Source organism: Carya illinoinensis, chromosome 1, assembly GCF_018687715.1.
Source record: "Carya illinoinensis cultivar Pawnee chromosome 1, C.illinoinensisPawnee_v1, whole genome shotgun sequence".
In the NCBI taxonomy this organism is placed as follows: domain Eukaryota; kingdom Viridiplantae; phylum Streptophyta; class Magnoliopsida; order Fagales; family Juglandaceae; genus Carya; species Carya illinoinensis.
In genome coordinates, this window is record NC_056752.1 from 55,268,559 (window position 1) to 55,294,384 (window position 25,826).

Below are 25,826 nucleotides of genomic sequence, written 5' to 3' on the forward strand. Positions count from 1 at the left end.
GAGGATTTACGAGTAATTTTTGATTGGGGTCTTGGAGTTCAATATAGTTTATTCGTTTCTATTCTTTTAATTATAGAGTAATGTTTCGTACAATCACTTTTGCATACTCTCTGTTTATTCTATTGATGTGATTGGCTGTATCAATTTTATTTAATACTCAATTAATCACATCAATAAAGTGTGTAAAAAAATACATAAAAATGACTACATATAAAATTTTTATTCTTTTGAAAGGTGAAAAGTGAATGCGAAATTAATCCAAATTAAATCTTAATCATTCGTAACCAAATTGTAAGTTTTATTGCCCATAGAACATTGTTTGGTTGAGAAGGTATTAACTTAATTCATTTCATCTCATTTTATCTAATCATTATAATTTTTTTTTAATTTTTTTTATAAAATATAATAAATAATTCAATTTTTTCGAATCTCAAAACAAAAATAATATTTTATCTAATTTTTATTTTATCTCATCTTCATTCACTATCCAAACTTCTCAGTTAAAATCTTGGAAAACAATTTCTTCAAATTTTAAGACAAATATGAATTGAATCTCAAAATTATTTCACCACTATTTAATGACACATAGTTTATTAAAACTAAAAATATATTCAAATAAAAAGTGCGTCCAAAAATATAAAAAAAAAATTAAATTGAAACTCTAACTTCCCTTTTATGTTTGTATTTAATTTGTTTTTAATAAATCACATAGTATCATATGTGGTGCCGTGTCAAAAAAAAGAGGTAGGCTAGTAGCATTATTCTTTATACAAACATGCGCTTGCAGTCTGTTCCGTCACTTCCCTCTTGTTTCTTCAGCTATTATATTTAAATTTTTTTTATTCACAAAATCATAAAATAAAACATATGAAATTATGTTGAAAAATGCTTGGTAGACCCGAAGCATTTGCACCGACAGGGGGCCTTTTTTTTTTTTTTTTATTTATATTCCCTTAACTATTAAGAAACATATTAATTTTTTTTCTTAACTGTTAAGAAATATTTTTCTAAATATTGAAGGGGAAAAAAAAAAAGCAGTTTGAGGTGATCCGTCAGTTCTAGATCTACGGATAAAACTGCCCAATTAAGTTTGACTAAAACGTACGGTCAAGCGTAAGTTTGGGCCTTAGAATAATCTGTTGAGTTTTTTTTTTTTTTTTTCCCCCGACGTCCATATAGGTAATGAAACTGTGGTTTTACTTGTAAAAGGAGAGCATGTTAACTCGACCTTTGCCTTTTAGCATGTCGAAATGGTCGCCACAAAACAAGTTCTGGTAATGCCAGCCGCGTTTTCGTTACCATAATTATTTCAAGTGCAGAGACATAGATAATCATAATGGACAATCCATGTAAGTTTTCGAAGTCAATTTTCATGGCTTCAAGACTCGAAACTAAACATGTCCTCCAAAGCCATCACAACAGGCACAAAACGGAAGAGAGTTTTTAATCTGACGGACTGATTTTTCAGAGTTACTCCTGCAGAAGAAATGGTTCAGGAGAAGCAATAAGAATGTCATCGAGTCAATATCACAGGCAACAAACCAGTTGTACAGAACAAAAAAAAGGGAATTACCAAGAACATTTTCCTTAAAATTCCAATATACTCCTTTGGGTCACGTCGAGTTTGTTTGTAAGGCTCCATTTTGTACACCTCCTACACATTATTAACAAAAAGTGAATAGAAGTTTCATTCCATGTCCATTACTCTATTTTTTTTAACTATACATGAGATATTTCTGTGTCCTTTTAACTTTATGGATGAATATGTCAAACTATATCAGCTTTTACTCCATTTAAATGCAATACACACGTAATGGGACTGTATCAAGCTATATGTGCATAGACATATTTTGTTTGATCTCTCTTTTTTTGGCCTATTTTCAACATATTCACTCTGAACCGTTCCAATTTGTGAAACCATGTGATTTCTTTCAGGCAAGGGATGACAATGTTAGTTGTAGTTGACATGCAGAGGAGTGTGCACTCACTTCCATCCAATTTCAGAAGTTGCATTACACAAGCAATTAGTTTAATCATCGCAAAGTTCTGAATATTTTCCTTTTTGTTTGGCTTATTCTTTTTTCCTTTTGGCCTGAGAAACAGAATTTTCAACCCTTATTTGCCAACATGAAAGAATCAATCATGTTAAAATCTTAGGGGAGAAAAAAAAAACAAATCTTTATTCTATGGATGTAAGAATTTTAAATCTCAACTTGGATTTATCTTCTGTCACAATGGAAGTGACACTAACTTGTGGAGTTCATTTGATGCTCTAAATTATAAATTACCGTTTACTCAACCCCAATATCAACTTTGGTTTTAGCTCAAATGAGATTGAAGGAGAAATGACTTATTGGAGTTGATGACAACAAAGAGACATGAAGATGAAAATTACAGAACATATAAGACATCCAACGGAATAAGAAATAGAATCAAATTGACATCGACCATTTAATTTTATTGTACCTCAATAAAAGCTGCCAGTTTAGGCCTTCCTGCTGTGATGTCATAATTCTTGACATCCAATAAGAAGTGTTGAAATCTTTCAAGAAATGGAGCATAGGTTATATCCACCTGAAGATTACGAAAAAAGATTTTAACTGAGTTCCCTTACCATGATATGCAATAGGACGTTTTTCTACATTGGGAAACTCTGATAGCTTTATGTATAAAAAGCCCTACAACTTGCCAGTATTAGAGAAACAGATACAGAAACACTGCAGATCATCTACCATCCATCTCTTCACAAAAGCAAGACTGAAAACTAATAAACAGCAGAAAGTGGATATAATCGCGATCACACCAATATTTTCACTCACCAGACTGAACTGATGACCAAGGAAAAAGGGGCCATCTTCAAACTTGGAAAGAGCCGTTTCGACAAAATCAAATGCAGCATCTGATGCAGTTCACCATTTTAGTGCTATATTTGTTATTTATAGATGACATAAGCTGCAGATATTCAACTCACATGCTTTATTCTCGTCTCCTTTAAATGATGAAAACACAGCTGAGTTGAACGAGTCAGACGAGGACATCAACTCTTCTGCAAACTCTTTCTTAGCAGGATCCTACAGTTCAAAATATAGTGTCTTTACAAGATGTGGTGCTGATAAACAAGCGCTAGAGAATTTTCATTTCTTACGAGAGGGAAAAGTGAAGGCCCTTCAAAGTGACTGTCTATATATTTGATCAGATTAAGACTCTCTCCTTGGACTTCATTATTGTGTTCCAATGATGGTACCTGCACATGAATTTCGGGTAAACAACTTAGGGGAAAAAAAACAGAACTAAATTGTGCATGGCACCCACAGCCACAAGTTTCTTCTTTAGCTGTACGGTTTGTCTTACTACGGATCTTGTACACTGTTTAGTTCTGTATTTTTTATCGGCACTGTTTAGTTCTTTATTAGTTTTAATATTAACAATGTGTCACATATACTGGCCCAGTATCATCTGGAGGAAGCACATTGGCATTTCCATGAATGGAAACATTCTATTGTTTCACGGCAATAAAAAATTGTCCACATCTATTTCATGCCAGAAGACTACTTTGTATTATGGTTTGATTATCTAAAGAAAAATTACTAGTTACTAACTATTCCTCTTTCATTTCCCATTCCATTGTGGTTTTTGAATGTGTTGTAATTTATAGGGGAAGACAAGATGGAAATTTATACCTTCATACAACAACGAAATATCTAAAGAAAATATTGCATTTATAAAGATTACCTTATTAGGTGGGTAAAGTTTCTCCTTATACCAATCAGGCCTGTTTTGCAGATCAATAGGAACCAATTGTATCGTGTCCTGCAATCCCTGCTCCCGCACATTATTTGGATACAACAAGGAAACAGGAGTAAGTTTGCTATAAGATTGAAAAAGCAAATGCCAAAGATTGCAGATTGATTAGCATGGATAATATATGTTGCAGCATAATTTCCCCAAAGATAAGAAAAGGAACCAAAAAAGGGTTCCAAGTATGATTTCCCTCATGATATATTTTGGGTACCTGAGGAAATAAAAGCATTCACCCAAATATGCCTACACAGTTACACTGTAGGCTTCATTAAGGTTAGGTTTCCAAGTTCAAAAAGTAAAACTAAATACTGAAATCAGATCTACTTCACTGGGCTCGTTTAGATATTAAGAATACTTTAGAATATCTATGAATAGTAGTAAAATAATTTATAAATAGTAGTAAAATAATTTGAGTTAAGATATTTTATTGGGTCTTGAAAAAGAGAGAGAGGAGGTTGAATAAAAATATTATAAAGCTAAAATTTCGTTTGAATATAATTTTTTAATTTTATTTTTGTTTTAGTGGAATTGTTTTTTGTTTAGAAGTTTAAAAAAATTGTAATGATTAGGTAATAATTAAATAAAAAAATTGAAAATTTGAAATTGAAAAATATTTTGTATTTAAATGATGTTTAAAAAATAAATATTTGAGAATATTTGAAAACAATTATATATCCAAATGGGCCATAAATCCCCCTACCACCCCGATGACCCATATCTCCGCCAAAATAAACAAATTGTTGTATGGAGTTTGGTTTTGACCCCTTTTTTCTCCTTACCATTTAGAAATCTTGTTTTAGCAACCAAATTGTACTTTGCATTCTTGTCCCCCGTACTCCCACACAACATACATATAGAGATAAATAAGAAATGAGATCACGAAGGATTTTGAAGACAACCTTAATATTCCGGGTGGCCCACACACGCTGGGCATACGGGCATGTGTATGATATATACAACCTTCAATGTAAGAAAATGCAGCACTCATCAAAGTCAAATCCACGAAGAAGAATCTCTTAGAAAAGAAAAGCTCTCGGTTAGGTTTATATGATAATAAGGGCATCGAAATAAATCTATTTTAACCGAACAAAGATGTAAAATATCATTATTATGGTTAAACAAGCGCCAAAAAGTGAAGCAGATTAGAATCCAACCTTGTAGTTCCATCAAAAAGCGGAGGCGGTTCTGCAGTAGAACCAAGCACTGGTGGAAGGACCTCTTTCACAATTCTGCGTCGAGAATGAAAGCTCCGAACGTAAAAACCGAGCTCCTTTTTACAAAAATTTTATGGATAACTTTTGCGTAATTTTTGCTGGTTATGTATTAAAGATAATTAATTCAACTAATTATTTCAGTAAAATGTAAGAATGCTTTTTAAGCCCTTTGAATAGTAAAATTGTTTCTATTTTAAAATTTTTATATAAAATATAATAAATAATTTAATTTTTTTATATTTTAAAATATTATTATTAACAAATCAATATTTTAATAATATTTTATTTATCTTTTAACTTTCAATTTTTATCTTAACTTATTATTCAAATAACATCTTATTTTTTTGTTTTTTCCAAACAAAAATAAAAAAGACAAGGAAAAGCTGCAATGATCTGTAAGTTGAAATCTGGGTGGTAGGCAAATATTTTCAGGTATTCTCGTAATGATATCCTTACATTTTATTTATTATTATACTATACAGTTTTTTTTTCTGCTATTTAAATTTAGATTAAAAATTTTAAAACGTGACTTTTGTTGCATAATTTAAAAAAAAAAATCAATTAATTAATATAATCATGTAATTTAATTAAAAATGAAATCAATTTTATAAAAATATCTTCTATTTTAAGATAAAATTATAAAACAAATTATAAGTTTGATTTTCTCCTTATAATTTTCAATATGTATATCACACTTAAGTGTTACGAAAAAAGACCTCTTTTATTTCTGACAATGTTTTTGAAACTTAAAAAGTAAAAGAAAGTCAATTTTTATAAAATTAAAATTTTTAATTAAATTACACGATACATTAGTTAATTAAATTTATTTTCCACTATATTATGCAAAAATGTCATATTCTAGGATTTTTCAGATTCAAAAATCAAAAGAGAAAAAAAAAAAATTGAATAGTAAAGCAGTAGTATAAAAATTTAAGGATATCGTTACTCTTTTATAAGTATTCTTAAATATACTTTTTCAAATACTACTTAAATAAAAAAATATACTCCAAATTCAAATTTTTAACATTTTCATATAATTATTATAAATTTATTAAAGTCCTAAACAAAATACAAAATCCTATACAACTTTTCCAAACTTATAAACAAAAATTATATTAAAAATTATATTCAAATAAATTTCTTTTTATCTGTTATTTGTTAAAAAGATATGCTATATATCAGTGACTATTTATACCTGATGTCATTTTATTTTTAATGTCACGTATCATCCCTCAATCCATCTCTCTCATCTACTTCTATCTCCTCTATTTCTCTCTCATCGACATCTCTCTCTCCCATCAAACCCCCTCTCTCTCATCCAGCTCTCTCTCTTCGACCTCTCTCTCTCTCCTAAAGCTCTCTCTCTTCAACTTCTTTTTCTCCTCAAGCTCTCTCCATTCCACCTCTCTCTCCCTCAAAACAATTGTACTTTCTGTCTCCCTCCTCTCCTTCTTCCTCTTGTTCCTCCTCAAATTCCCATACCACTCATATCCTTCTTGTTAGTGGTTGGGTCTGACTACATAAAGTGTGAGATGTAAAAGGGGATAAAAGACTGATGAGAATGGTAATTCTTTGCCAAAACTCAATAAATATCTTGATTCAAATTTAATAATTACTATTTATAAACTATTTCACTATTATTAATAAAATATTCTTAATATATCCCCTCTACATGGATCCTTGAAAACCAGGAAGACCAACTTATCACAATCATACGTGTGTGTAAGTCTGTGCATCGAACTCAAAAAAACAAAAAATGTATGCCTAGGCGTGCAAGTTCCTGCAGTTGACGTTGTAGTCAACTGCAGGAACTCTGTCGATCGATCTGTTCTGGTTTCTTTAACTCTATTTTATCAGTAATCAAGCATACTATCACTTACATTAGGACTTACCCGGATGCCATTGTAGCGGATAGTATTGTAGCTCTGGTTTTTCCGGGTGTTGGAAGCTGTACGTAGAGGAATTACGTTAGTTTGGTTATATAATCTGCGTCAGTGTCACCTTTTCGAAAATAGTAAGACGGAGAAAGGGACCGAAGGAGTCGAGCGTGCGAAGGGTAGCTCAGTATCGAACTGGTCATTTCTTTTTTGGGCTTTATTTGACGGTTAGTTAGGGTCCTCGAGATGCTTGGATCAACGTGCGGAAAGAGTCAACCATGGCGAAGGGTAGCTCAGTTTTGAACTGGGCATTTCTTTTTTGGGCTTTGTTTGACGGTTGGTTAGGCTCCTCGAGATGCTTGTTTCTTTGAGATCAAAATCTCAGTCTTTAAGTGATTAAGATGCTTTTTTTTTTTTTTTATAAAGAAATTAAGAATCAAGATGCTTGTTTCTCTAAGATCAACGTGCGGATCAATAGAAAAGATTTCATACAACTTCTGTGGCTGATTAGATTGAGTAATGATACCATACAATATTTGACATTAGTTTCAATAAAAGAAATGTCGTTGCATAATATTTTGGAGATTCTGCACAAAGTGACAAAACTTGGTGATTGATCAATAATTGCCTAACAACCCATCGAAAACACACAACCTGTATCAGGTAACCGTAACACGACCGCCCATTCCAACCCGGTAGCCGAAATTCGGTTGACCAGTGGTTGTACATCTCCATCACCTTTTTTATAAGGCGTTTAACGTATTCCTTGTTGTCTTGCTAAGCTCAACTTATATGACTAGTATTTTTTTCTCTCAACTTACCAAGTGATTTATCATAAAAATTTTAAAAATATATATCTAAAATAAATAATATTAAAAAATATAAAAAAAAATGATGACTAAAATTTTAATTATGGTCAAATTTATAATATTTTTAAAATTATCAATATTTCTCAAATATTAATGTGAATGCAATATCTCTTGTTAACGAAATGGCATCAATATAGCCCAATGAACTCATTCATCCTTTTTTATCCGAGTTACGGGGCAAAAACACTGATGGTAGATATAGCCACAAAAGCTTTTAGGTACAAGTTTTGACATGCATAAAAGACATGGAATTGTTTGGATAACGAAATAAAATGAGATGATTTTAGATAAAAGTTGAATAAAATATTATTATAATATTATTTTTATATTATTATTATTTTAGAATTTAAAAAAATAAAATTGAGATTTAAAAAATTTAAATAGTTTATTATATTTTGTGTGAGAATTTGACAAAATTGTAATATTGAGATGAAATGAAATAAAATAAGATAATTTCTCAATTTAAACAACCCCTAAAAGAGACGCTATGCGGTACCCATCAGGTACTAAATAATGAATGTTATTATTATGTCGCTGCATTTGTCCCTTCAAAGTTGAAGGCTCTTATATTCTATTTTATTTTTTAATAATTAAGAAAGTGATTATTAATAAATTTATATATTGTTTATAAATATTTAAAGACATTTAAAAAAATCCAAAAATAAAAGTGTAAATACACTATCAGGCACGATCAACAGTACATGCTCAGTGACGTAGGAGCAGAGTCCATACTATTACTCTTCCTGTTTCATAATGGTATAAAGTGCATGATTGAGTAGTGAAATTGTGAATACCGAGCTACAGCTAAAACCAGAACGGAGAATGTGAGACTTGTAAACATCTTTCAGTCAAAGGGTGGAAAGAAACTGGCACTCCAAAGAAGATGATGTGCGTGCAAATGAAGCCTAGGTTCCACAAATTGGCACACCTAGGAAAACCATGAAGAGGGGGTGGGTACACGTACATGGCAAAGACTCATGAAGAAGGCATAAATTCCTAAAGTAACAAAGGAATTATATAATTATTGACATTCGCAAAGTGGTAGTTTGGAATTTGAAGTTCTTGCATAACACAAAGCTACAAAGCTATTGCCTGGTATGTGAAGTAATACAAGTTGCAAACCGCGAACACATTCAGATTCAAATTGCTATTGTTCTTGTTGAGTTGCCTTCAATTTCAATATTCCTAATAACGTGCAAACAGCTCCCAAATAAACTCAACTAGACAAGGTGAAACTGAACATTATCAACATGCTTGAGCCTCGCATTCCTGTTATAATGGAAAACTGTAGCTATTGTTAAGTGGTAGCTTTCTTACATGAGTTAATCACCAGATAATTCCTACAGAACATTATGGGGAAAATGTTTCCAAGAAGGATCACTACACATTGGCGAAAAAAATAAAAAAGACATTTCTTCGACTTCTCTTTTATAGGATAAAGAAAAAATAATGTTTCTCAATACAATTGTAGAAAATAAGGTTCAAGGATAGATATTCAGAACCTCTTAAACTAGGTGTTGGCAAAGTTATCGCCACCTCCTCTGATTGAAAGTAGGGGTCCATGCCAGGAGCTGCGACTGATCAGATGGGAATCAAGAAACAAAACTATAACTGTGATATCATCATGAAAATGTCTCCGCACCCCTCGATCAATCTTTTTCAAGTCTGAGTATCTCATTTCTCTTTTTTTGGCTGCATCACAAAGTGCTGTTTTAACAAGTTTTCTTGCTATGCCCTGCAAAAACATAGGAGATATTTAAATTCGTCCTGAAGAAAATTCAACAATTAATGAATACCAAGAAACTAATTACACCATAGTCAGTTAGAAAAAACCCATGGCAACAAATATAAAGGAAATTCAAAAATAGTAGCAGGAATCCTACATTACGTGGACAGCTCTGGACAATGTCTACTGCCTCCTGATTGCTTAGGTGCTCCCATAAGCCATCTGATGCAAATATAAGAAATTGATCTTCAGAACAGAGTTTCTGCACAGATATTGTTGGCTCCGCTTTAAGGATTGGCTTGTGGAAGGGTTCTGGCAGTCTAAACTTCGACAATAAAGGTTCTCTATTGAACTCTGCCTTCTTCAAATAAGCATCGCCTATTGATCTTGAAACCTGCAAGAGCAACAAAGATCTGTCAAAAGAGCTATCTTTCCAGTCATGTCATCGTTGTGTATGAACCACCCTGATTTCCTGAGGAGAAATCTTCCAGGAATTATGGATCGTACTCAACTTTCCGATTTTGGATTCATAGACTGCTCACATTGCATGTCACTTAAGAACCCAAAAACTGTGAAGTATGAAAACTAATACAACAAATATATTCTTCGTTTCAAATTCAATACTTACACTTATTCATAGAATGATGGAGACAAACTTAAATTATGATAAAAAAAACCTGAGCAAACATAGGGGAAGCATCTACTAGTTCAGCAGCGGAAATCACCTGTATCAGACCCTTCACACGCCACACTTTGTGTCTTAAAACAACAATCTGTGGGTCATCGGGATGCAGCAATCGCAATTCCTCCCTCACAGATTCCACACTTGCATTGTGCTCATATGATAACTGAACAGCTTTAATCACTTTAAGAGCCTTCTCCTGTCTACCTAACACCACCCGAGAATCTCCTGAGTTTGCAATGTAAAGCAGTCCACTACATATTATGCCTACCAAACAACATGAACCAACAGAAGCAATTTGTGGCTTACTCAGCCACTGCCTCTTTACTAGAGTGAGGAACTCCTCTTCAGTCGCCAAGAATGCCTTGTTGATAACATCAGCTGACATTCCCTGATTCTCTGATGTAAACTCTGCAGCACGAATAGCTGTCAAGTCAGTAACATATGCATTAGCATTAATTAAAAATTGGGGTCAAAGCAAAACACGTTATCATAGTGAGAGCAAGAAGCAGAAAGAGAGAGTATATATGGAATGTAAAATAAACCACTGCCTTTATCTTAACATACAGAAAATTATCATTTTCTGGTTGATATCATCCATGAAAAACTACTCACAAGAGTCACTTGCATTACCACCCAATAATAATAAAACTTTGCCTCATTCTGAATTCTTACAATTGCAAGCTATAATTATAGAACAAGATTCCAAAGTAGAGGCAAATCCTCGTATCAAAAAATTGATACATCCATTGCCATATCTCTTGTTTATTGGAAGCTATAATCAACTTTCAATTAAGCTAATATCACCCAATTTCATAACATAACTTATGCCTGTTTTGGTGGGTTGTCCTGTGGAATTCTCCGAGTGCACAAAGATCAAAAGATAATAGAACTAATAATTAGCCACGTTTGCAACAGGGGAACTGCCCACAAATGAAATAGCCATCACCCCAACATATTAACAAGTCTCACAAACTCAGATGAATTGAAAACTGAATTAATAAAGTGATTGGTGGAAGAAAAACTTACTCTTGATATTGTCAAACAGGCGATCATATATAAAACGTGCAGCTTCAGGACCTCCATGCCCATCATAAATTCCAACAAATGTTCCGAGAGGACCGGATTCAAGCGAACTCATTGACCCTGATTCAAGTTGGCTATGGTCTTCCAACAGATTGTTTGCTTGAATTACTGCCATTGAAAATTCTCCATTCACATGACGTCCTGAATCCTTGTACCACAACAAACCATCAAACCGACCACTCACATCACCGCGCTCACTGGAATTTTCACCCTCAACAGAAGGTTTCCAACAGGGTGACACAATCCTCATCAATGCAGTTGATACCATACCTTACATATTCTCACCCAAATGACCCGAAAATCAAATTATTCATCAAATGGTTATCAAGAACAAGATAGAACCCTAGTTTCTGCTCTAATTTCTCCTCAAGGACAAAAGGTAAGTCGCCTGCTCCAGAAATCAAATATTCATTTATGAATACAGACACCATTAATCTGTAAAGGTGTAAATAAGTTAATGGTTATGTGCAGGGATAGCAAACGAACTTGAGACAAAAAAACAAACAGTAGACAAAAATCATACCATGCCGGGTATTTGAGATGACAAAAGTTCTATGGCTGCACAATACGATAATGAGACAAAAATCAAATTGTGGATATCACCAGCCAGCAAAGTTATGAAAGGTTATAATAAAAAAATAAAAAGGAGAAGAAGAAGAAGGAAAAAGTGCAGGAATCATGAATATGTACATTTATTGAAATATTTGAAGAAAAATGATGAGCAAGGATAGGAAATGCATAACATAAATTTGCAAGAAAAACAACCAAATGTAACTAGCATATAAGCATGGCAGCTATTGTAAATCAAATGAAGATACGGGTATTCAGAGAATTTGTTTGATCTTAACACAATAATTAAAACGTAAACACCATTAATCTGTCAGCAATTCAAGATCAAACAAATTTACGGGTATGTGCTATAATTAAATATCAGGAATTGAAAGACAAAAATCGAACAATCATGTCACAGAATTAAAACTACAGGAACTTCTAAACATACCTTGAATCTATGTTCTAACAAATATTCTACTCCTTTGTGTATGGTTTCCGGATTATAACCTTAGCTGGAAAGAACCCATTTATCTGATGGATTAAACATATCATCGACAAGGGAGATTTGGAACGCTCTGACCAAAAAGAGAAGATTTTTCAAAACTTTTGAAAGGGTAGATCTAGCAACATATTGAGGGAGGAAGAGATCATGGAGTTGTTATTGGTTCTTGTTTCTCTTTTCCCTTTTTCCTTCCTTCTAAAGAAAGAGGTTATACAACATATTCCCTCGGTTTGAAATCCATCAATGGTGCCTTTCCTATGGGCTTTTGGCTTTTTTACTTTTGGGTTGGATTTTCAGTTTTGGTTTTCTAATTTTCTCCTTGGGGTTTTGACTTTTGACTTTGACCCGCAACAAACCACCATTTTAGGCAACCTTTGCTCATCTTTCCTTCTCCTTTAAATAGTAAAAACTAAAAGAATTCCTTTAAGGAAATTTTACTCCGCCCCTGTTCTTTCTTTTTTCTTTTTTCTTTTTTTGAAAAAAACGAATCCAGAATTCATTTATAGTAGATTTGTTAGATCTCTTAAACGGTAAACCCATCAAGTAAAGTATGAAAAATAATATTTGTAACTTTTAATCAACATTTCTGCTCGAATAGTTTTTATCTGTTCCTATTGTTTTCAATAATTGAAAAATGATACCCTTCAAATTCTCACTAATCTTTCAAGTACTTAATGTCACGTTCAAATTTTTTTTTTTTTTTAAATGATGAATAATAAATTATGTATAGCATTCAGAAGCATAATCAACATGACCGTTACCTCTTTTTAGCTTATAATGCTATCATGTAGCATTCAGAAGAACAAACGAGTCTTTTTTCTTTTCTTTTCCCCACCCCACTGGAACAGTTTGGCATGCAATCTGGTCAACATTTACATCAGAAAGTATTGGGAATTTCACAACATTTGAAAACTCGAACAGCATTTCCATCTTCTAAGTTGGGGAGCTAATGTTAGTCAAAAACTCGATTAACACATGCTCTAGATGTTAGACTTTTGGTTTTCCTAGAAAACCTTTGTCTTCCCTAAAGTGGTTCACTTCATCTAAGATGATACACTTCATCTATCAAGCATAGGTAATTGCCCTTCATAAATAAAGTGGTGACCCTTGCTATTTTGTGATGGATGGAATAATGAGGGTAGCCTAAAGGTTGTAGGAGTAATAAATGAGGGTTCCTAGTCTTGCCTATATAAAGAGGCTTGTGTTTTCCATTAGACTCACCCAAAAAAGTTCTAAGGCAAAAGACTAGAAGTCCCTTCCCTGCAAAATCTCTAGTCTCTTTTGTAGATTTGAAGTTTTCCAGTTATCAAGCACAAATGGCCGGAGGTAAAAGATCCTATAGATCTTTTTATTCATTATAGCTTTTTCTTACATTTTGGTATCAGAGCGGTTGCCTTTCAGCTTTGTGTTTGAATTATTAGTATTTTTTTGTTCATTTAATGGGCTTTTGAAATCTAGTTTTGTTCTTTGCATGATTAATGTTTTTTTTTTTTTTTTGTCATAATCTATATTGTGAGAGAGGAGCCGGGTCATGATTTCAATCTTTTGTGGGCTCAATTTCAAATTCAATTCATATTGTTGGGCCTTTGGGCTAATTTACAGTTTTTTAAGGAGATGTCCAGTTGTATTTCTTTTAATAATGAAGGTAATGCCACAGCATCCTTATTATTTAAAAGAATACATATAAAAAAAAAATGGAATCTCATTGTAATTAAATCATAGGTTTTAAGGATTTATCCCTACAGGGAAATCTTTAATTTTTGTGATTTAATTAGTATAAGAAAATGATTTTCGGTATTAACAGTTAAATTTATCTTCTGCCTACAGGTGTAGATAGTTTTATTTGTTAATATTTGGAATAATTTGTCTTATAAATAAAGATGAGTAAATTTATGCTATTTTGCAACCTTTTCCCACAGGAAGGTTAAAATTTACTTGAATTCATAGCATTAAAGTTTTTTTTGGTTTTGCAGCTGTTGTACCACAATCTTTAGCTGATGGTGTTTATTTTATTCCAATGCTTGATGGTACTAATTTTTCTGACTGGAAAGATTCGGTTCAATTTACCTTGGGGTATATGGATCTTGACTATGCACTCCGTGTGGAGCAACCACCTGCTGCCACGGATACGGATGCACAGGAAGTTATTGAAAATCGTCAATGGTGGGAGCGATCTAATCGCCTAAGTCTAATGCTCATAAAGTCTCGCATGAGTAAGAGCATTAGAGGTTCTATTGGTGATTGCGCTACAATTAAGGAATTAATGCAGGCAATTGAGGAACAGTTTGTTCGCTCTGACAAGGCTTTAGCTAGCACTCTTATCAGGCAATTCACTACTAAAGCTTTCGACAATTCTAAGGGTATGCGTGCATACATTACAGAAATGAGAGATATTGTTTCTCAACTTAAGGGCTTAAAGATAGAGATATCTGAGCCATTCTTGGTCCATTTCATCCTTGACTCATTGCCATCTGAGTATGGACCTTTCAAGATCTCTTATAACACACATAAGGAAAACTGGTCAGTTACGGATCTTCTGACCATGTGTGTGCAAGAAGAGGAAAGGATGAAGCATGATCGACCTGAAAGTGCAAATATGGTCGTGAATGATAAAGTTAAGACCGAGAAGGGCCAAAGTGGACCTCAAAAGAAAAGGAAGCATAATGTGCCATCAAAATCCAATGGATCTAATGGCAAAAAGGTGACCTGCTTCTTTTGCAAGAAAGAGGGACATGTAAAGAAGAGTTGCATCAAGTATAAAAAGTGGCTTGAAAAGAAAGGTAGCTCTATATCTCTTGTGTGTCATGAATCTTTTTTCATTGATGCTCCTAAAAATTCATGGTGGATTGACTCTGGTTCTTCAATTCATATTGTGAATACATTGCAGGGTTTTCTCACCAGAATGAAACCAACAACAAGTGAACTTTGGGTTTTCACCGGAAATAAAGGGCGTTCACAAGTTGTTGCAGTTGGAGTTTTTAGAGTGATTCTCAAATCGGGACATGTTTTGGATTTAAATAATGTTTTTTATATTCTAGAATTTTGTAGAAATTTAATTTCTGTTTCCAAACTTGTTATCAAAGGATACAGTTTCCTTTTTGAAAATGTTATGACTGTTTTTAAGAATAAAATTCCTGTTGGTTCTGGAACTTTAGTTGATAACCTTTTTAAATTAGATATTCATCCCGATTTTGAAGAGAATTATCTCTCTCTGCATTCAGTTGGCATTAAGAGAAACCTTTTGAATGAAAAATCTTCTCTATTATGGCATAAGAGATTGGGACACATCTCTATAGAGAGGATGAGACGGTTAGTAAAAGAAGGGGTCCTACAGGATCTTGATTTTACTGACTTCAAGAATTGTGTGGACTGCATAAAGGGCAAGCAGACCATCAATAATTCTAAAGGTTCAAGAAGGAGCTCAAGTGTTCTTGAGATTATACACACAGATATATGTGGACCATTTTCTACCCCTTGCCTGAATGGTCAGAGATATTTTATCTCATTTATTGACGACTATTCTAGGTATATGTATCTTTATCTTCTGAATGAGAAGGCTCAAGCACTAGATGTTTTCAAAGCCTATAAAGCAGAAGTAGAGAATCAAAGTGAAAAGAAAATCAAGATCGTAAGATCTGATAGAGGAGGGGAATATTATGGTAGGTACACAGAACATGGACAAATTAAGGGTCCATTTGCAAATTTCCTTCAGGAAGAAGGCATTGTTGCCCAATATTCAATGCCTGGTACACCATCACAAAATGGTGTTGCAGAAAGAAGGAATCGTACGCTAATGGATATGGTAAGGAGCATGATTAGTAAATCTAATATGCAATTTTCCTTGTGGAGTGAAGCTCTTAAAACTGCAGTGTATATATTGAATAGGGTTCCATCCAAATCTGTCTCTAAGACACCTTTCGAGTTGTGGAAAGGGTGGAAACCTAGTTTAAATCATATACACATATGGGGTTGTCCTGCTGAAGTTAGGATTTATAATCCTAACATAAAGAAGTTAGATCCAAGGACAACTAGCGGTTTATTTATTGGGTATTCAAATAACTCCAAAGGATATAGATTTTATTGTCCCAATAATAGCCCTCGAATTGTTGAATCTAAAAATGCAAAATTTCTTGAGGATGTTGAACCTAGTGGGAGTGTGAATCTTCAAGAGGTCACTTTTGAGGAAACACCTGAACATGCTACTTTGCCTTCTTTTGGAGAAAGAATGGTTGTCTTAAGGCAAAATAGATCGCAAGATCATGTAATGACACCAATTCAAGTACAACATGTTCCCGTAAATGAGGTTCAATCTGAAATTATTCCGCATTTACAGTCTGAGCCAATTGAGTCATCTCCAAATGATGAAGTAATGGCTCTAAGAAGATCCTCAAGAATACGTAGGCCTGCTATTCCAGATGATTACATTGTATACCTAACTGAGTCTGATTTTGACATTGGACTTCCGGAAGACCCAATTACGTTTTCACAAGCCATGAGTGGAGATAAATCTACACTTTGGTTGGATGCCATGAAAAATGAGTTAGAATCCATTTATAAGAACCAAGTCTGGGATCTCGTCGAATTACCAGAAGGGGCGGCAACAGTTGGCTGCAAATGGGTTTTTAAAACCAAACGAGATTCTTCTGGTAATGTCGAACGATATAAGGCTAGACTTGTCGCTAAAGGATTCACTCAGAAGGAAGGCATTGATTATCATGAAACCTTCTCTCCGGTCTCTAAGAAGGATTCGTTGAGGATAATCATGGCTTTAGTAGCTCATTTTGATTTGGAGTTACATCAAATGGATGTGAAAACGGCTTTTCTTAATGGGGATCTTGATGAAGTGGTATACATGAAACAACCTGAAGGTTTCAGTAACGACAGTCAGAAAGTATGTAAATTGAAGAAGTCTCTTTATGGACTAAAACAAGCTTCCCGTCAATGGTATTTAAAGTTTCACAAGATTATTATCTCATACGGTTTTATCGAGAATCTTGTTGATCAATGTATATACTTTAAAGTCAGTGGGAGCAAATACATTTTCTTAGTCCTATATGTAGACGATATTCTTCTCGCAAGCAGTGATTTGGGATTGTTACATGAGACTAAACAATTTCTCTCCCAAAACTTTGAAATGAAGGATATGGGTGAAGCCTCTTATGTTATTGGCATAGAGATTCACAGAGACAGGAAACAAAGAGTCTTAAGACTGTCTCAAAAGCCCTACATTGAAAAAGTTTTACAGAGATTCGGTATGAAAGATTGTAAAGCCTCTGTAGCTCCCATAATCAAAGGTGATAAATTTCATAAAGGACAATCACCTGAAAATGCATTGGAACAAGAGCAGATGAAAAGTGTACCTTATGCATCTGCAGTGGGTAGCTTGATGTATGCTCAAGTTTGTACCCGTCCAGACATATGTCTAACAGTTGGATTATTGGGTCACTATCAAAGTAACCCAGGACTTCAACATTGGATAGCTGCAAAGAAGGTGATGCGGTATTTGCAAGGAACCAAGAATTACATGCTAACCTACAGGCATACAGAAAATTTACAAGTAGTTGGCTATTCAGATTCGGATTTTGCCGGTTGTGTAGACACCAGAAAGTCTACTTCTGGATATATCTTTCTTCTTGCTGAAGGAGCTATATCTTGGAAGAGTACGAAGCAATCTATAGTTGCTACGTCTACTATGGAGGCAGAATTCATTGCGTGCTATGAAGCAACGACACAAGCCATATGGTTGAAGAATTTTATTTCTGGTCTTAAAATTGTCGATTCCATTCAAAGACCAATAAAGATTCTTTGTGATAATACCGCTGCAGTGTTCTTCTCAAAGAACAATAAGAGCGGAAGCAGAAGCAAGCATATTGACATAAAGTATTTAAGTGTGAGAGAGAGCATCAAATATAATGTGGTGTATATTGAGCACACCAATACAGACTTGATGTTAGCTGATCCAATGACCAAAGGTTTACCGGTAAAACAGTTTCAAGGTCATGTGGATCGTATGGGCCTAACTAAAGTGTAATCTCTCATGTTACTATATAGAATAAAGTTGAATTCAGTTTTAGTTTTGCGCATAAAGTAAAGAATTCGTCATATCCATTGGGTGATTAAGTTGGACCCGAATGACTTTTAATAGTTGTTCATAAAGTATTTTTAAGGGATACTATGTATTGTGACACATGGAAGGGAAATGTTCACTATAAAGAGCAATACCACCATGGTTCGTATATAGGATACCTTAACAGAATTAAGGGCATTATTTTGGTCATTTCAGTTTTACCTATTAAGTGAACCAAGTGGGAGAATGTTAGACTTTTGGTTTTCCTAGAAAACCTTTCTCTTCCCTAAAGTGGTTCACTTCATCTAAGATGATACACTTCATCTATCAAGCATAGGTAATTGCCCTTCATAAATAAAGTGGTGACCCTTGCTATTTTGTGATGGATGGAATAATGAGGGTAGCCTAAAGGTTGTAGGAGTAATAAATGAGGGTCCCTAGTCTTGCCTATATAAAGGGGCTTGTGTTTTCCATTAGACTTACCCAAAAAAGTTCTAAGGCAAAAGACTAGAAGTCCCTTCCCTGCAAAATCTCTAGTCTCTTTTGTAGATTTGAAGTTTTCCAGTTATCAAGCACAAATGGCCGGAGGTAAAAGATCCTATAGATCTTTTTATTCATTATAGTTTTTTCTTACACTAGAAGGATGTCGGATCAGTCAATCCAAACATTTGTAATTGTAATTTGTAAAGCATTAAAAAAAAAATCAAATCTCATCATTTTCTTCTCATTTAGTCATTTTATCTCGGATTTTATGATAAAAACACAAACAAAAAATCAAAATAATTGTCACCTGTGGAGAGAAAAGATGAAAATACTTTATAAAAATCAACATAAAATACATCTATTTTTATTTATCTAAATCACTCTTCATTGCATCTATCAACTTTCATAAATTTCAATGTACCTCAATTTGAAGAAATAAAAATAAAAATAAAAATTTACAGAATTACTTTCACCTGCCAAAAAATTCTAAGATATTAATAAAAAAATGAAAATGATAAGATTACTACTATTTTATTACATATTTACTACTCATTTTGTATTTGATTTTTTTTTTAATTTTTAATTTTAGTTAATGGTTAAGGAAGTGACTATTGGTAAAATTATAAATTTTTTTAATTTTTTTTAATGGTTAAGGATATTAAAAAAATACTTAAAATAAAATGATAAAAAATAAAAAAAATCTTGATACCTTATAAGTAGTATAAGTAGTAATTGGGTAGTAAGTTTATCACTACCCATAAAAAAATTATCTACCATTAAAGTTGAAAACGATAATTAAAATTAAATAAATCTAAATAATAGATTACCTTAAAATTTTTGAAAAATGCAGATGTCTAAAGAGTTCCCACGCTTGGGATCAAGGAAAGTGGAGGGAGCTGAGAGGGTGGTATTGAATATATAGAAAAATAAAGGATCGCATGGCAAAAAAACCGAAGAAGGCCGGCCGTTGTTCGAAATCCATGTAGGCATTTGATAGGGCCCTTTTTTCTTGGCCTCTGTACGAAATAGCGATGTCATTCTGTCTTCGCCTCACTCCACGTGGTTCCACTCTAGCTGGTCCAATCACCGCGAACCGCCTACCCATCACTCCCCCGCACTTCCGCTTTATACGCGCGGTCGCCGCCGGTTCAGACATGGCCGCTAGCTCAGTCCGAGTTGCCGCCGCCCAGATGACCTCCATTAACGATCTCGCCACCAATTTCGCTACATGCTCTCTCCTTGTCAAAGTAACTACTACTGCTTTCGCTCTGAATATTCTTTTCCATATTTTTTTCCTTTTAATCGCGACTCTAAATTTCTTGTTTGAATCTCAGATTTGATTTTTCCTCTCTCTCTCTCTCTCTCTGTGAGTTATTCGCTGTATTATTCTCTTAAGAGGATATCTGAGCTTGAATTCTAACCTGGTTTTTACGAAGTTTGACATGCTGATTCAGTATTGAGAATAATTGGAATTTCAACTCTCTCTCTCTCTCGTTTAGATGTCAATTGCTAATTGTAAATTTGGGGATTATAAAATTTATAACTGTCCGTTAGGCCTGGGTGTTGTGAATCTGTGTATTACTTTGGTTATGAAATATCACAAAATTCAGAAATTAATAGGGAAAATGTCGGGAATATATTGTATGGGGAACAGAGAGGGAGAGGGCGGAGGGGAAAACAAAGGAAGTGGCAAAGAGGCTGATGGAATTGGCGTTCCGTTGCTGTTGACTGGAAATCTAACGGTAGCACATTAATCCGTACAAAGGGTTGTTTGTAACACTTCGAAATTCAGTGGCTCCCTGATTTACGGGCAGACCAGAGGTTTTTCATTTCCCTAGATGTTATCGTAGACTTGTAGTGGCACGTGCACCTGGCTTTGTGTAAGTAACAATTTTTCTTCGAGTACATTTTGTTCTTTTTGTTGTATCATGTCGTATTATTTTGTGTGCTGTATTGTTTCTGATGTATAAAAGCCAACATTTTGCATTAAAGTAGATATCAACACCCTGGTTTTCAAGTATAACACCAACTGCTACTTTGTTGCTAAATGCGCGTGATTTGTGAAGATTTAATACAGGATTTTTAGACTTGAAGTTAAATGTCTATAGCTTTTCTTAGTTTAATTTAAGAGTTTCTATCTATCTGCAAAGGAAGCAGCGTTGGCTGGGGCAAAATTGCTTTGCTTACCCGAAAGCTTCTCTTATGTGGGTGCCAAGGATGGGGACAGTGTCAAGATCGCAGAACCCTTAGATGGACCAATTATGCAAAAGTATTGCTCTCTAGCAAGGTGGTAAACTAACTTCCTACCGTCTATCCCAGTCCTCCTTTCTCAGTTTACTACTAAAGTCTTGCATACTGTCCCAGCTAGAATCATTTTGATTTCCTGTCTTTTAGTTTCTTCTTTCATTTACACTAATATGCAGTTCCTTTTTCTAGAGGTCTGTTTCACTGCTCAACTCTTCATTCTTGTTTAGCCTTTGCATTCTTGAAATATCATAGTTGCCATTGTGTTAGTCAGTTTTTCTTTTTTTTCTTTCCTTAATGTTTCTCTAGTAGGAAGCAGTTGGCACCTTAGAAAATTCTTGTTCCTGCAATTGACATATTTTCTGTCATGCATCACAGAGAGTCCAGCATTTGGCTGTCACTTGGAGGCTTCCAAGAAAAAGGACCTGATGATGAACACCTGTGTAACACACATGTTGTGATTGATGATGCTGGGAACATCAGAAGCACTTATCGGAAAATACACTTGTAAGATGACTTGTTCTGTGTTTCAGTGGGATTTTTATTATAGTCTATAGAGCTTTCGTTATTTGTATTTGTGTTGTTTAAGAGAGCTATAAAGTTATGTTTACTAAAATACTCATATCTTTCTTCAACTTGGAGAAATGTCAGATTTTCCTGCATTAATGCTACAGACTTTATAATGCACACATGTTTGGTTTGACAAAGTTTTCCGGACATGGTTTGAGTTTTTGCTTTTGTAGGATTACATAGTGCTGTTAAGTCTCTCTCTCTCTCTCTCTCTCTCTCTCTCTCTCTCTGTGGGGGGTAATTGGTGAGATTTTTTATGAATAAATTATTGCTGAGAATAGGAACCACTTTACTGAATCAATAGAATTATCCTGTTCTTGAATGGGAACTTTAAGAACTGTTATTTTTCAAGTGGCGGTGTTGAGACTCTGCCTGTCAATAGAGGCAATATAGAGATGAAACCCCTTCTTTGTCCAAGATGCAGTAGGATATATACTTCAGTGTGCATGTGCATGTGTGTGTTGTGTTTGTTTGCATGTCAAACATGTGTGCACACGTGAACGCATAGAGAGGTGGCAGGATCATTACATCAAGTTGGAACAATATAATCTGTGTTCATATAACTTTCCTCAAGTTTAAATGCCAAATATTCTCCTGTAGCCATGCTACTTGAGTTTATGATGATATGGTTTTCTCAACATGATACATTTACTGAAAAATAGTTTCTCAAATGTGCTAAGGTTTGATGTGAATATTCCTGGCGGAAGAGTATACAAGGAAAGTAGCTTTACAGAAGCAGGTAACTTTTTTCAACCCATGTGTATGTCATCCAAGTTAAATAAGTGATTTCCTTGTCTTATCCCTTCTTTCTTTTACTTCATTCATTTGTTTTCTATGAAATGGATGTTGATAAGTAAGCACATGTTTATTTTCTTCTCTTTTTTATTTTGTATAGTTGGTTAACTCCATATGTGATAGTATCCTTTAGCCAGAACTAACCCTGTGGGGGCCGTGATTACTGGAAGTCTAGTGATTATTACCATTATTTTTAATGTGGTTTGTGGGGGGAGGTTAATTATTTCTTATTTTCATTTTGTCCGTATTTAGTAGTGTGAGCTTGATATATTTCGTTTGGCTTATTTCATAACAGCCTAAGCTTTAAGGCACTTGCCCATTCTGTCCAACTTTAGTTGATATTGAGGTCTTTGCTCAAGTTTTGGTACATGTATTTTTGGGATCCTTGTGCAGTTTGCTACATGTAGTTTTGGGCTGGGGGTGTTGTTGTGTTTGCTCGATATACATTGTTGGACTAATTGTGAAACAGCATAATTTTTTGTCCAATTGGACGCTAGATGATCTTTACACTTTCATAAACGGTTATTTTTTTCCACATCTAAGCAACTAAAGCTACAATGTTTTTAGGAAAGGATGTTGTTGCTGTAGACAGCCCCATTGGACGTTTGGGCCTAACAGTTTGCTATGATTTGAGATTCCCAGAGCTTTACCAGCAGCTTAGATTCCAACATGATGCGCAGGCATGAGTGGATTTCTTAGCTTTGTAATTGAATGGGTTGTGTTGTATCTAACACTTATAAATCTGCAGGTTCTATTGGTTCCCTCAGCTTTCACTAAAGTGACTGGTCAGGCACATTGGGAGATTCTTCTTCGTGCTCGTGCAATTGAGACTCAATGCTATGTATGTTCCATTTTCACCTCTAGTAGAAAGATTTTGGATAAAAATTCATAGTAAAACCGAGTTCATTGACAAGCTTTTCTCGAGTGCCATATCATCCCTTACTGCATCTAATGGAGAATTATTTGCTGAATGCATTATCAGGTTGTAGCTGCTACACAAGCTGGAATGAACAATGATAAAAGAGAGAGCTATGGTGACTCAATAATAATTGATCCATGGGGAACTGTAGTTGGTCGACTACCTGGTAAGGACCATTCCCCTTTGTTCATTCTGAAGCTTCACCTGTGATTGATCCACTACTTAAATGGGTAAAATTGGAGGTTGTGATCTCTCGTTGAAACTACTAAATGAATGTGTGTGATTAGCTAGTTAGTCAACTCACCCTATGGTTCTGGAAACATGATGAGTTTGGATCACAATCTAACAGGCATATAGATTAACTAGAATAGTGTTCTGATTTTTATGTTTGATTTGTTCATTGGTGTGTTCAACATCACTGGATTCATCCTCCAAAATAAAAGATGATGTCTTAAGTTCTTAATGCTTATTTCTTGGAGCAACTGTCTCTTTCCCCAAGGATCAGACTTTTATATGGGAACTTAATTTTTTAGAAATGCTGCCTTTTGTTACTTTCAGTACATGTAGTATGCATACTAACAGCTGCGGCTAGCTTAATTTTCACATCCGGTTCTGTTTCTCTGTTTTCAGATCGATTGTCAACAGGAATTGCTGTAGCTGAAATTGATTTCTCACTAATTGATTCAATAAGGGCGAAGATGCCAATTGCCATGGTAAACTCTAAAAACCTCTCCCAGGAAAAAATTAATTTTAATTAAACAGAGCCTCAAATCATTTTCAACTGACTAGATGATAGGCGTGTTTGACTCTTTTCTTTACCTTTTAAAACATCCTCATGCTCCGCATGTACCTTCATTTTGAGAAGGCAACGGGTTAGATTTATGCACCACATGCATAGTTTTACTTTCTCTTAAATACAAATTTAGTTTATAAAGATGCCTTTTTTTTCTTGTGTTTCTAATTGAATGTCCTTATTCAGCAACGGAAGCCTATTGACTTCTGGAAATCAGCATCTCTATAAATTGTGGACCTGGCATATATATCATGCATTTGCTGCCATCCAGGTGATACGCCAGAGCCATTTCAAGCCTTAGTGAACTTTTATGTAAGAAGAAAGAGCAACTTGCTTGGTTTATGGGAGATGATGTTACTTGGCGATCTGAATAGGCATAATTAACTCATGAATTCCTTTGTCAGCAACTTGGCGATCTATTAAATATGTATTCTCTCTACGAATGCATTTGTCTATACATAAATTTCTGGATTATTATGTTTCACGTCGGGACTTGATTTCCTTCATCGTCAAGCAGTCAATAAGTGCTCTTCTTTTGCGTGTCTATGCATTAGGGGTGTTACATTCTTGTGTTTTCAAATTGGGAGGTGTAGTAGCAATAACACCACTTTTGTTTTTGTTGTATTTACTTTGCCTTCTTTCAAAGTATGTGCGTGCTAAGTTCAAGTAACCGATCTTTTTGCTTTTCAACAGCCATGCAAACCATTTAGATCTATTTCAGTTGCCATGAAATGGGGGAAAATCTCCATCTAATTCCAATCCCTGCTTTCTTTTCACAACCTCTTAAAATGAAGACCGCTTCCGGCACCATCACTTATTCCAAGCCAATGTCTGAGAAAATTGGCCCCGGTTCTGACGGCCTCTGTAATAGCCGAAACGGGAGCCTCCCAATACATTTCAACCCGTTCCAATGTACCTGAAACGTGGCAACGAGATTTCCCGGTTCCTCTAGGATCAACCCAGAGCAACTAAGAAGAAGAAAACAAAGATAAATCGGGTTGAAGATGAAGAGCCTGGTAGCGTGTCCAAGTATTTGTTTAAATTGTTTTTAACTGAACTTTGACGTGGTAAGTGCTTTCTAATGTCATCAGAGTTAGCTTTAATCTCTCAAGTCCCTATATTTATGTCTTCGTTTTCATCTTAAAGCATCTGAATTAACCTTGAACAAAAGCTCAAACTCAAATAGCCTTTGCTTTCATGTCTATGAATATATGTTGGTTTAATTCTGTTTGAAAACCTTTTCAGGCCTCTTTATCTGTTAATAGTCCAATCGATTCTCTTGATTTTCTAGTGCTCTTTTGAAGTATAAAACAATCATCAGCATAAGCCATAGCAATATAAAACTTTAATTTTTATTCTTACCTATAGAGAAATATGAAGTTTTTTTCTTTTCTTAACAAAAAATTATATTATCAAACCAGTGTATAAAGCATACTTAGTAAATGCTTACGTAGCCTAATTTAATTTTAAAGATAAATTTTAAATTTTACAAATAAAATTTTACTGCCAAAATAATGTAAATGGTGTACTTTACATACCAACTTGAAAATAGAATAATTCTTTCAAAACAATTAAGAAAGAGGCTTTTCCATCGAAAAAAAAATTAAGAAAGAGGCTCTACAGTATGACTTCAGGGGGATTAACTA

At 34.3% G+C, this 25,826-nt stretch overlaps 3 protein-coding genes across 7 annotated transcripts; 1 reads left to right on the plus strand and 2 right to left on the minus strand.

The window, feature by feature from the left end:
• Window positions 1–1,269: 1,269 nt before the first annotated feature.
• On the minus strand, window positions 1,270–7,049 carry LOC122289965 (protein IN2-1 homolog B-like). Its single transcript, XM_043097431.1, has 10 exons — window positions 6,908–7,049; window positions 4,956–5,030; window positions 4,701–4,761; window positions 3,733–3,819; window positions 3,146–3,244; window positions 2,972–3,071; window positions 2,820–2,899; window positions 2,467–2,574; window positions 1,574–1,654; window positions 1,270–1,476 (listed from the first exon to the last, which is right to left on the minus strand). The coding sequence occupies exons 1-10, from the start codon at window positions 6,916–6,918 to the stop codon at window positions 1,471–1,473; spliced, it is 708 nt and encodes a 235-aa protein (XP_042953365.1). The 5' UTR covers window positions 6,919–7,049; the 3' UTR covers window positions 1,270–1,470.
• A 1,623-nt stretch (window positions 7,050–8,672) lies between these two features.
• On the minus strand, window positions 8,673–12,676 carry LOC122289971 (probable protein phosphatase 2C 38). Of its 5 annotated transcripts, none has more exons than XM_043097462.1 (7): window positions 12,256–12,676; window positions 11,779–11,813; window positions 11,199–11,690; window positions 10,213–10,595; window positions 9,645–9,881; window positions 9,264–9,496; window positions 8,673–8,689 (listed from the first exon to the last, which is right to left on the minus strand). In XM_043097462.1, exons 3-6 carry the CDS (start codon window positions 11,521–11,523, stop codon window positions 9,272–9,274), a joined length of 1,170 nt encoding a protein of 389 aa, XP_042953396.1. In that variant the 5' UTR covers window positions 11,524–11,690; window positions 11,779–11,813; window positions 12,256–12,676; the 3' UTR covers window positions 8,673–8,689; window positions 9,264–9,271. The 5 variants fall into 5 exon arrangements, with proteins under 5 accessions (XP_042953396.1, XP_042953387.1, XP_042953415.1 ...); XM_043097453.1 differs by lacking the exon at window positions 8,673–8,689 and adding an exon at window positions 8,755–9,030; XM_043097481.1 differs by lacking the exon at window positions 8,673–8,689 and having other exon boundaries at window positions 9,034–9,496; window positions 10,213–10,580.
• A 7,161-nt stretch (window positions 12,677–19,837) lies between these two features.
• On the plus strand, window positions 19,838–24,686 carry LOC122289989 (deaminated glutathione amidase, chloroplastic/cytosolic). Its single transcript, XM_043097490.1, has 9 exons — window positions 19,838–20,106; window positions 21,010–21,146; window positions 21,482–21,610; window positions 22,354–22,412; window positions 23,036–23,148; window positions 23,217–23,309; window positions 23,451–23,553; window positions 24,018–24,100; window positions 24,367–24,686. The coding sequence occupies exons 1-9, from the start codon at window positions 19,891–19,893 to the stop codon at window positions 24,406–24,408; spliced, it is 975 nt and encodes a 324-aa protein (XP_042953424.1). The 5' UTR covers window positions 19,838–19,890; the 3' UTR covers window positions 24,409–24,686.
• The last annotated feature ends 1,140 nt before the right edge of the window (window positions 24,687–25,826 follow it).

Coding starts and splice junctions, on each gene's coding strand:
- LOC122289965 (XM_043097431.1), bottom strand. Junction 3,820..4,700: donor GGGCCACCCGGAATATTAAG/GTTGTCTTCAAA, acceptor GTGCGGGAGCAG/GGATTGCAGGACACGATACA. Junction 3,072..3,145: donor GGCCTTCACTTTTCCCTCTC/GTAAGAAATGAA, acceptor TTTGAACTGTAG/GATCCTGCTAAGAAAGAGTT.
- LOC122289971 (XM_043097462.1), bottom strand. CDS start 11,523: ATGGTATCAACTGCATTGATGAGGATTGTGTCACCCTGTTGGAAACCT. Junction 10,596..11,198: donor CCTGTTTGACAATATCAAGA/GTAAGTTTTTCT, acceptor CTGACTTGACAG/CTATTCGTGCTGCAGAGTTT. Junction 9,882..10,212: donor GTGTGAAGGGTCTGATACAG/GTGATTTCCGCT, acceptor TTGCTCTTGCAG/GTTTCAAGATCAATAGGCGA.
- LOC122289989 (XM_043097490.1), top strand. CDS start 19,891: ATGTCATTCTGTCTTCGCCTCACTCCACGTGGTTCCACTCTAGCTGGT. Junction 21,611..22,353: donor ACTTATCGGAAAATACACTT/GTAAGATGACTT, acceptor AAATGTGCTAAG/GTTTGATGTGAATATTCCTG. Junction 24,101..24,366: donor CGAAGATGCCAATTGCCATG/GTAAACTCTAAA, acceptor GTCCTTATTCAG/CAACGGAAGCCTATTGACTT.